This window comes from Hippocampus comes, unplaced genomic scaffold, assembly GCF_001891065.2.
Source record: "Hippocampus comes isolate QL1 unplaced genomic scaffold, H_comes_QL1_v1.1 scaffold104, whole genome shotgun sequence".
NCBI lineage: Eukaryota > Metazoa > Chordata > Actinopteri > Syngnathiformes > Syngnathidae > Hippocampus > Hippocampus comes.
This window is the reverse complement of record NW_017806072.1, coordinates 1,554,326-1,566,238: the sequence shown is the minus strand read 5'-3', so window position 1 is coordinate 1,566,238 and position 11,913 is coordinate 1,554,326. Positions and strand designations below refer to the sequence as shown.

At 40.0% G+C, this 11,913-nt stretch overlaps 1 protein-coding gene across 1 annotated transcript in view; it reads left to right on the top strand.

The window, feature by feature from the left end:
* The first annotated feature begins 165 nt into the window (after positions 1–165).
* The window catches only part of furinb (furin (paired basic amino acid cleaving enzyme) b), a 77,866-nt gene continuing 66,118 nt past the window's right edge, over positions 166–11,913 (top strand). The window contains exons 1-2 of the mRNA XM_019894281.1: positions 166–1,049; positions 3,692–3,963. Of these exons, the coding sequence (XP_019749840.1) occupies positions 3,790–3,963 (174 nt within the window). The 5' untranslated portion in view covers positions 166–1,049; positions 3,692–3,789. The remainder of the gene's footprint in view (positions 1,050–3,691; positions 3,964–11,913) is intronic.

The following is an 11,913-nucleotide window of genomic DNA, read 5'->3' as shown; positions in this document are numbered from 1 at the left end:
AGAAAAGCGGGGTGTCCGGGAGACCCCCCCCCCCCAAAAAAAAAGTGTATAACTGTGTTGTGCTACCTTTTTTATTTTATTTTTTCAATCCTGCTGTTTTACCCTGTACCGCTGTAACACTAATGTAATTAAATTCAATTTCCAGCCTCTCTCTCTCTGAGACTAATAAAGGACTTATCTTAATTCTTCTTATATATTAATATGTGACTACAGATAACACATGAGTCAACATTCAGCAAGAAAAAAAATCCGGGTATAAAGATGACAAAAACATGAAGCGCAGAACATAAAACAGGCTCAAGCCCCGCCCCTTCCAACAATTACGGTGACCCGAATCAAGCACGCTCTGGATACCGTCTAAGTGACGCATTTCCTGGACAAAGGAGAAGGTTTGTTGTCATTCAGCCGGTTGTCAACGCGCTTGCATCCTGCGCTGACTCCACGCAGCTTCCATTCACCCGCTTTGTCACTGTCTAGTTAACCTATGTGGAACTCTGTCTTATGAGCAAGGGGTATTGACTGTAATGGAAGAAGGAATTGCTTTCGAAGCTTGAAGTCACCCGGCAAAATAGAATCATCCTGAAGATGGCAAGTTGGTTGTGGACGACAGGCTAGCATTAGATCTCCAATCCAAAGATGTGGATAACGTCTTGAGCCGGCAATATCGATTTTAAGTTAAACGGCAAGTGGCGAGAGAAAGAATCAGTACTCACCCGACTGGAGAAGGGGATGGGTAGGCATGACGTCTTGGATTTTGACGTGACATGGTACGAGTGGCTTTTTGTTGTTGAAACTACGAGTAAAACGTGTTCCCCACAGGGTGGGTCGCTATGGAAAAGTGGGTGGGAGCAAACGAAGGGTTAGTAGAAAGCTCAATTGTATTTTAGCCTTAAATCGGTAACACAGCTGCCGACAAGCATCTCACCAGTCTGCCCAGTCAAGTGAATCCGTTCCCAGTCTCGATTCCAGGCGATGTGATCCGGTGCAGGTGTACCTCGTTCTTCCAAGGGAACCGCTCTCCGCGGTGCGTCCTCTGAAGTTTGTTGGAGGTAAGACTCAGTCCCTTGTCCATATATATGTATATATGTTTCCGTTGCATATCGCCAATTTCTGATTCATGGCTTTATTTGCCCAGTACATCCACCCTTCTCAGCTTCTGTCAGATGTGCATTAATTTTCCCACATCATTATCCACGCCATGCTATAACCACCTCCCTCATCATTTGCATTCATCTCAGTGAAGTGGGAATTGATATTAAGTAAAATTCACTGTACACTAGATATGCAGAAAATCCAACCTGACCGACCCCCCCACCACCACCACCACCACCACCACAAAAAAAAAAAACAACTATATTTTTACAATGGTAGCTATCTCTTAAATTGTGAGGTGCGGAAAACAAAATCAGACAAAAAATTTAAATGGCCTTTGGGCAATCATTGTAGATCTGTTTCCTCCCCTTTCAGTATGCATGTTGATATTAGGGGTCAAGGTCACCATAGCTCGACAGTTAGAATTCAAGATTTGGCCTTAGCAGTAATTTATGGAGGCTCATAGCATCGACATACACTGTAATATTCAAGTGATGTGGCTTTTTAAAAATTGATTTAATGTCAGATCCCATTTGATTTGGAACACACATTCTGTATATTGCACTGCATACATATTCATACAGTTGCTCCATATTTATTTATCGAGAAAAGCTACTTTTATTTTTACAGTATTATCGATTCACCCTTGACATCGCCTCATCATGTGTTAATTCCTCCATGAAAAGGTTTCAGCAATGCAGATTAAAATTCAGCTCTAGGTTTCTTGGAATCAGACAGTATTTATCAGAGGCACAACATAGTCAAGCTACAGAGAACAATGTAGGAAGACAAGATTCCGTTAGGGTAAGTTCTCAGTGACAATAATGTGTGAATAGTGTTTTATAAAAAAGAACTGTACATGGATCTCCCCGGTAACCATTGTTTCTAGACTGCATTTCTATCTGGAGTTCCCACTGTCTAAAGCAGTAAGAGGAAAAAATGGTTTTGATGAAGAGAAATTTAATCTCAGTGCTGTCACTCAATTTCCCGTTCATCTCAGACAAAGGCTCTTTTGCTACTACTGTGTCCTGACTGAGCACAGCGCAATATGTTGGTTTTTTTCTGTCACCCTGAGCTCCATCTACTCTTATGAATGGATGCTCACCTGTCAAAGTTCTGCACCATCACTGCAACATACTGCTGTGCATTCTTTTGGAGGACAGCCCAAAGCACATGGTGGGTGTTGATTTGGCTTGGGCACAGCCTGAAATAGAACTTCAGTGCTGGTTATGTTGTGCTACCTACCTACATCTCCTAAGCCAGCAAGTTACAATTTTAACAGCATTGCTTGCTTGACTGTTAGTTGACTTAGGAAAAAAAAAAACTATAAGCTGATCTCACGGGAAGCATGTAACATGTGACAAAGAATAACCCTTTTTCTCACTGCCACATCACATTTTGCTGTTGACTGAATGGAAAATGCTGCATTTGCAACCTCTCAGTCATAATAGTCAAGACAGTCACCCATACCTGACATCTTGCACGTGATCAGTACATAACGCTAGTAACTTGCAGAACATGTTTTGCTGTTGACAATGGTCAACGGCGGAGCCCTATCCTTAAAAAAATTATATTTTAAGAATAGCGGGTGTGTGTTTTATATATATGTTTAATATGAACGCTTCCAAGAATGTATCACTCACAAAATTATGATTTACTTAGCAGTGACATTTCAATAATGTGCGTTGCGCACACACACACACACACACACACACACACACACGCATACACGCACACACACACACACACACACACACACACACACACACACACACACACACGCACACACACTCTTGTATAACCACAATATTTCACCTGATAATTTTACTTCACCTCTCAGAAATCTCAGAAATAGATCATTTTTTTCTCAAGTTTAATTTTACCAGTTTGCGTCACAGTAATGATGGAAAAAGTTTTTAAAAAATGGATTTTGTTTTCATTTTTTTGAACGACAAAAACCTGACATTTCGACACTGTGTGCAGACTTTTCATCCCCACTGTCAATGAGTGAATTCTGTCAAGAACAAGCAAAGATTCAGCAAAAATCATGACAGAAGCTTCTCGATGGCCACTTACAGTGTTTGATCAAGGTGAAACATTTAATCAAATATTATTGGAGCTGTACCACATCTTGACATTTTGAAATTTCTCCTCCGGGGTCTATTAATGAGTAATGATTGCAAGTATCATATAGTTTAAGCTGTTAAATTTTAAAACGGCGTGGACTACAGCAAATCATAAATTAATTTCTGCTTGAGTGATTTTAATTAGCACTGCAATAAAAAATAGTAATTACATTCAATACAAAAAAAAATGGTAACTCAAACTAGTACACCCAATGCTTGTATTTAGAAATAATAAGGGATGTACATTTTATATTCATCACCGCAACTGTATATGGGTTAACTATGCCCTACATATTTATTGAAACAGTTGTAAAGTAATGTAAAGCTTTACTGCCGACCATGGCCTCATAAAATTGTGCCTGTGCTGTTCGGTTTTGAATTTGGTGTGAGAGGGTACCGATAATTCTGAGCCAGCAGGGATGCCGTTAAGAAAACGTTTGTCTTTTTCGCTCACTCTGTTCTGTCACCTCTAGGTCACTGTTCCACTTTACCGCCACAAGGGAGTGCAGCTCCAGTTTGCCTGTGACGCAGTGAGAGACCCACGGATACACTGCCCTGCGTTCTACTTTTCATGGATGCCCAGGTGGCTCTGCTGCACTTATGGACAGTCCTTGTCCTGTCATCAGAACTGAATTGGATTGATACTGCAGAGGTTTACACCAATGCTTGGGCCGTCCAGATTAATGGAGGCCCCGAGGAGGCTGACCGTATCGCAAAGGAACACGGTTTCATCAACCATGGCAATGTGAGTTGGACGTCCAATATATTGTATCTGTGTGTCTTTGCGCTTGTTCTCAAGCTGTTGCTGTCATGTGTGATTGTCCTCACAACACTCCATGTGGCACCAATTCCGTCAGTGTTGGAATTCTCTCTGCACCAAAAATGTGTTGCCTACTGCACTTCTTTTAGTGCTCACTTGTTATCTTTGCTGGATCATGCTGTAATCTGAAGTGCAAACATTTTATATTGATCTGACAGAAAATATATAGAGTGCATAAAAAAAAATGTTTTCCTCTATCAGTATATTTTAATGCTCGGTCACAAGACTTGTAAACATTTCTAGTTTTCTTGCTTTCTTTTTTCTTTCTTTCTATCTTTCTTTCTTGATGATGACTAACGATTGGCTTGGGTAAGAATATAAAATAAGTTACATAGAAGTTTAAGAATAAGTAACTGAGGCAGACATTGCATGGGAAACACTGTGGCTTGCTAGCTTCCTTTCAACTGTCTCTGGAAATGATCGTACCTGTCGTCTATTTTAAAGTCTCAAGCTTGTCAACTTTATATCCTGAATGACCCACATTTTCCATGACTAAATACAAAACTACCAGTAGTTACATGCTAGTGTCATTTTATCCTTCAAAACTCAAACTTTTGAAATGAGCATGTTCATTTCCAATTCTCATGACACATTGTCATGGGTACGATCTCATCTCAATGAACGTCTCTTAATTTTTTCATTGTTGACTCATTGTTGAGTCAGCAATCACTCACCTGGTGGTTCATTGTCTTTTGGAGGACTGTCTCAATGTCCTCATTTTGTTTTTGATTCAAGTATTAATCTGTTTAAGAAAGCCTCAGTTTCCTAACCAGTGTTGAAATATTCTTGTCCCGCACAGCACAGGTGTCAAACTCAAGGTCCGGGGGTCCAGATCCGGCCAGCGACATAATTTTATGTTGCCCTTGAAATCACATCATGTGTGTCAATGTCATGTCTCTTTGAAGGGTTCAGTGGTTGGTTACATATTGTATTATTTTCATTGTCGTGAATTTCACGATGGGGAGTGCCTCTTCCGCCAGTGTTTCTCACAGGCAAACAAATAAGTATTATTATTTTAGTCTCTGGCCACCGAGTGTAATTGCTACAGAGGGTTGGTGTGCAGAGTATGTGACACAGCAGTGATGGTACGGCAGAGGGTTATGTGAGGTAATGCATTTGGCAAGGCTTTTTGAAGCCGGTGGATTAGACTGGAAAGGTCTTCGTCATTTTTTCTGTCATCATTTTTCTGTCATCCTCAGTGATTGTTCTCAACTAGAGGGAGGCTGGACGGAACAGATGTATAATAGAGGGTAATGGGATTTCTATCTTTAATGTCATTGTAGGAATATCACAAAGCCGATTATTTGTTCACTTCTGTGCCCAGTAATGCCCAAATGACTTTGTGTATGTGTAGTTTTGCTTACTATAGCTCAGTGTGAGTTTGTTGGACTGTGGAAGAGAAAGTGTTTGTAATTGTTCAGTACCAGGCATTGTGCAGAGGGGTAGGTGTTATTTTATAACTGATTTGATGTTTTGTTTTGGGTTTTTTTGAATTGTTATCACACATAAATGTTTCAGATCATCAAAACAATTTTCATATCCCAAGAAAACAACCCAAGTAAACTGCTGTGATTTTTATTTATTCAGGAAACAGAAAACCAAGCCGACCTGTCCCTTTGTAAAACACGAATTGCCCATTGAACCTAATACCTGGTTGGCAGCAACAACTGAAATCAAGCAATTATCATAACTGTTGATATCTTTCATATCCCTGTGGAGGAATTTAGGCCCTTGCAGCATTGTTTCAACTTGATCATAGTGGAGGGTTTTCGAGCCTAAACTGCAGGTTTATGGTCATATACACAGCGTCATGATTGCATTTTAAGTCTAGACTTTGACTTGACCACTTTGAAACCTTCAAGTTATTTTGTCTCGTTTTTTTTCTTTTTTTTTTTCCTGGAGTCATTCAGAGGTAGACTTGTTGGTAAGTTTGGGTCGTTTTCCTGCTGAGCTTGAGCACTTGATGTCCTTGAGTACCCAAAGTGATGTCCAGATGTTTTTTGATTTTCTGCTAGACAAAGGAATTTCATCACAATGCCACCAACACGTTGGAGTGCATATTTCGCAAAAAGCTCAACTTTTGTCTCGTTAGTACTTTTTTTTTCTCCAAAAGTTTAAAGTTGTTTTTTTTGGCAAATGTGAGTCAAGTAATGCCAGCAGTTCTTTGCAATGTCGTTCTAAGTTCTTTTGTTGAGCTCAATGAGTCCGTCATTCCACATATGGAGCAGTTTTGCTTTGCCGACCTCTCCTGTGAAGCAAGCTTCTCATTGATTTTCCATGTGTCTCATCATTCACATAAAGTCCCTGAGCATTCTTTGGACCACACCCACCAACATCACGCTTGCGCACGGTAGCCAAAGCGGTATCACACCTGCCCAAAACCTGAGATGATGAGATCAAGTTACATGATGTGAGTATGTTACCAAAAAAAAATTCTGATCTCACTATCTTGGCTTTGGGCCCCCAAATTACAAAAAAAAATATATATATAAATAAGAGCCTACAGATTCCTGAAAAAAATAAAGCTGCATTTAGGAGACAATGTCTATTTAAATACACATTAACTGCTGGGGCTGATTGTCACACACACCAACCCCGCTCGGCACAATACTGTATGTGGCAACAGGCTCGCAAAGGATACAGTGAAGTCTGATTGGGCTCATCTCAAGTCTCTTAAATGCAACATTCACAGCGATTTGCTCCTCAAAATGTTGATAGCGACCCAGACGTTGTTGTCACGCTGCCATATTAAGGAGTGTCTCAGTTGTCATAAATGTGCATTGAGGTGTGAGGTTCGAGCATCTTGAAGGCTCCTCGGGCTATCTCAAATCGAGGGACATCTGATATATCATCTGCGGAAGTCCTGCCGCTCCTCAACGGTGACATATGAAAACGGATTTGTAACAGCAGGACAGTCAGCATTGCAGGATTTCAAAGTCATGAAGCAGTAACAGTCTTGATGTTTGACTTTAATTTGATCCATCTTGAAACATAAAGCGGAAAGTCGACATTTTGCGGTGAGTGTATTAATCCTCCCATGCAGATGGTGCATTTGTGACAAACGTCAATCACGTGATCTCCTCTGTCGCAATCGTCTCCATCAGATGGTGGTACAGAGCAGCGATTGTCTCATTTTCCCCAAATATCTGCACCCCCACCCACCGTGCTACTGTAAATCTCCTCACTCCTCGATGGAATGTCTGGTCCGAGGTGCTAGCATATAACCAGAGGAGCGAGGAGCGAGAAAAATGCGATTTGAGAAATGAGATGAGGCCATTGTGTCCCATTATCCTTCCATTAAAATGGGACCAGCACATTGAAAAGAAACCAGATATAATCATTTAAACAGCAGTGTAATGCAAATGTAATTTATTAATTTATTTATAATAATAATCATCATCATCATCATTGTCATTGGTTTTTATGTATTTCTGTGTCCCTCCATCAAAATATTTCCTTACATAAAACGTGTCACCAAAAAAAAAAAAAAAAAAGTTTGGGGACTGCTGCATTAGATGACTAATATCAGGAAATTTGAATTAAACATAAAATAAAACCATAAATACCATACTAATATCATATTTGGTATTAATTCTTACCTTACTTTAATGTTGTGGTACTTGCATTGTGTTCCTGAATACATTTTTGTTAAACATGTATTTAGTAACTGTATTGGAATACATTTTTCAAGTAACATCACCCTCGCTGCCTTGTTGCCTCAATCCTTTTCTCACCCACCACTTTACTATGGCACTGTCGTTTTTTTCTTCCGCAATGTGGCTAAATCTGTAGTGGTCCATCAATTTGTTATGTGTTGTCTTCCTCTCTTCAGATCACAAATCTTAAACAGGGTAGCGATAGTAAATAGCCATATCTCTGTTTTCCGTACTCAGTGCTGCAATGAAATTGCAATGATGGCTGCTGCCAGGAATGCATTAAACTGGCCTATTCTCATTAATGTTACTCGAAGATGTAACATTATAAAATCTATAGAATGTATATATGTGACTATTTGGCTATAATTTCCCTCAGTGCCATAAAATTAAGCCAACATATTCTTGCTCTGTGCTGGATACTTATATTGCCAAGGCTGTATAGGACCACTGCCAATTTCTCTCAATCCTTAAAAAACTTCCGTTTGATCCACCACCCTGCAAGTCAAACGCTCCTCTTTTTTCCAGTTCACTTCAAATGCTCCGGATGATCTTGTAGCAAAACATACAAAACTCACACTAAGTCTTTGGTCTTCATATGGGTCAGATAATGTGTCTTGGCTGCGTGGGTTGAGTTATTGCTCAGAAATGACAAATGCTTCCGTGTGACTGTAGAAGTATGGAGGACAATTTGCTCTAAGTGCAGGCTTGGGAGAGTTGATTCCGGTTTTTTAAAGGTGATTTTTTTTTTCTTTTGAAAAACCTAAATGCATCAGAAAGTGTCATTTCCTTTATCATCCCTAAGTAGGTAGAGCCACGAGACATGTCTTTTGTGTGCTTGTGTATTGCCATTCATTTGTTCAACTAGGAGATAATTTATTTAAAGGAACATCAAAGAATCTGTAGCAAAGTATCTTGCCTTCTCTCTCTCTGTCTCTCTCTCTCTCTCTCTCTTCTTATGTTCATCCCCCTAGGCCTACTCCTCTCCCCCTTAGTCACACAGTCTTGTTTTCTCTCCAGTTCGTTTGTGTTTTGAGGTGTTAATATCCAAGTTTCACACAAACTCATACTCCACAGTATTATGCAGCTCAAAAGCACAATGGCTGCACTTTTGCAGTTGCTGCAGTCTATTCCCACAAGACTCTGGAGGAAAAATAAGGGCAGCCTATCCAGATAAAAGCCGTGAAGTCCTTCTTTCTACAAGAATGCAAGTAGAACAAGATAAAAGAAATCTAACCTTTGTTCGAGCTCCACAAAACAATGATTGTTGAGTGGAATTCAAGGTTTGGGTTTTTTTTTTTTTTGATCAACAGTTCAATTTTTAGACTCTAAGCTCATAATGTGTGAAATTATTTTTTGTATGCAATTATCTTCGAGGCCCGGGGGCCAGATCTGGCCCGCCATATAATTTTGTTGGCCCTCGAGAGCAAATCAAGCATGTCAACTTTTCCAGGATGCTTGCTGAAGTCTGAACCAAAATTTCAAATTGGCATATGTAATCCATCATCACAGAGATATTGCAAGCATGATCTCATTACGTACTTATTACAGTAATGTAAACAATGCCTGAACAAACCATTATTTTTTACTTTTGATTTCAAAATTAGTTATCCACCAATTTGTTGTGCACTGAATATGTAATATGTGGAGGTGATTAAACATTTATGCGGTTTTACAAAATTCACAGTCATAATGGCCCTCTCAGGAAAACCGTTACTATAATGTGGCCCGCGACAAAAATGAGTTTGACATCCCGTTGCTATAGTCTTATTTTAGGAGAGTTGCATTTCACAGAATTTGGTTTGACAGTGTTTGCAGTGACAAAAAATGATTGTTTACACGGTGTATTGTATACCAGGAGAAAATCCAAGCAGGCACAGGGAGAACATACAAACTCCAAACAGAAAGGCCACAGCCCGGATTCGAACTCTGGACCTTAGCTTAGCACTGTGAGACGGATCTGCTAACCAGTCACCAACTGTGCCACCACTAATTCACTTTAGTATTGCTAATTAGTCTATGTTGGCAGCTATGTTGGTTATTCTATTTTAGAATGCATGTTTTAACAAATATCTTGTCCGTTAACTGTCTCGCTGAATAGTGCAGTTATCCATCTAGTGAGGAGAGAAAAAATCTCTGCCTGTATTGTCACCTGAAGATCCAAGACATGCGGCAAATCCAATGGCCACAAAGTTGCTCATCAAATTGCAGCTGAGAGTGTGCTGGTGTAAAGTGCTCCTATAGACACCCTTACGCTTGAATGGTGTTTGTAATGGAGGATCTGTGAGGGGCAGAGGATCTCCATCTTACAGGCTCCAACTCAACTGAACTTTATTCATAAAGCACACTAAAACACTGGCTGACTGGATGAGACAGAGAGCAGACGGTATACGGTTTGTGTGTCGAAGTGATAGAAGTTAATCAAACTGATCTTTCATCCTTTGAGACAGTTTGTACTCCGTTGTTTTAACATCGTCTCCCTTCATTCAATTGTCTCCTCTTCAGGGGCTTTTTAAAGTCTAGCCACGAGGCACTTCTGCCTCTACGTTATTTCACTCACACTATACTACACTTAAAAACCTGGTGTATCTGCCATTTACTACCCATTAGTTGCTGCTTTTATATCATTACACTTTTAAAAAATCAAGACTATTTTTATGCAAAACTGTATATGTATGTCAAATAAATTGGTTCGTATTGAAGGTATTTAGATTTTGAACTTGGATTCTCAGAAGCATTGCAGAAATATGAAAAACATTGGTTTCTGTTATGACCCAAGACAGTACTGCTGGCTCAGCAAAAATGTTCTGTGGCCAAATTCTCAAATCTCTGTTAGTTAACTGAAAATGTTAAATTGTAGGTGTGAAAGTGTTTCCTGTGAAATGCGCCACTTTTCCTCTGCCATGGTGTGTCCAAACCCAATTCCAAGGAAGTTGTGACATTGTCCATCCCATCCATCCATTTTCCAATCCACTCATCCTCACAAGGGTCGCGGGGCGTGCTGGAGCCTATCCCAGCTGTCCTCGGGCAGTAGGCGGGGTACAACCTGAACTGGTTGCCAGCCAATCGCAGGGCACACAGAGACGAACAACCATCCACGCTCACACTCACACCTAGAGACAATATAGAGTGTCCAATCAGCTTATGGTGCATGTTTTTTGCAGTGTGGGAGGAAACCAAAGTACACGGAGAAAACGCACACCGGCACTGGGAGAACATGCCAACTCCACACACAACTCCACAAAAGGAAAAAAACCATCCGGACTATGATGGACGCAAAGTTCAAAAGCCAATATCTGTGATGGTATGAGGCTGTGTTAGTGCCAATGGCATGGGTAAATTACACATCTGTGAAGGCGCATTAATGCTGAAAGGGACATAGAAATGTGCTGCCGTCCAAGCAACATCTTTTCTCTGGATGACCCTGCTTATTTCAGCGAGACAATGACAAACCACATTCGACACATCTTCGAGCAGCGTGACTTCGTAGTCAAACAGTGGAGGTACGAGACTGGTCTGCCTGCAGTCCAGACCTGTCTTCCATTGAAAATGTGTGCCGCAGAATGAAGCGTAAAATACGACCTTAAAATAAGACCCCTGACTGTTCAACAACCGAAACAGTACATCAAGCAAGAATGGGAAAGAATTCCCACAAAACTTCAACAATTAGTGTCCTTAGTTCCTCATAGTTTATTGAATGTTGTTAAACGAAAAGGTGATGTAACGCAGTGGTAAATATGACGCCGTCATGGCTTTTTTGGAAAATGATGCACTTCACTGCATTTCACTTAAATACAATAAAATGTATCAGTTTTAACATTAAATATCATGTCTTTGTGGTTATTAAATACAGGTTAAACATGATTTGCAAATCATTCTGTTTTTATTTTTCTTTATAGCCCAGCATCCCAACTTCATTGGAAGTGGGATTGTACATTTGCAAATCTGCAGTATTAACTGCTCATGACTACATTAAGTGAAAACAATGAAGATTTAATTAATTCTGTGCACCAATTATCAGTCACAGCCATGTAGTTTCTTCATTTATCTGTTTACGGAAATATTTCAATTGTTACGCTTCAGCTGTAATTAATAGCACCCAATTGTAATGCAATCATTTGATAATAAAAGCTATTGGCATGACATTATCCTACAGCAGGGGTCGGGAACCTTTTTAACTAAGAGAGATGGCTCTCTCTTAAAATATTTGGAAATGTATTAT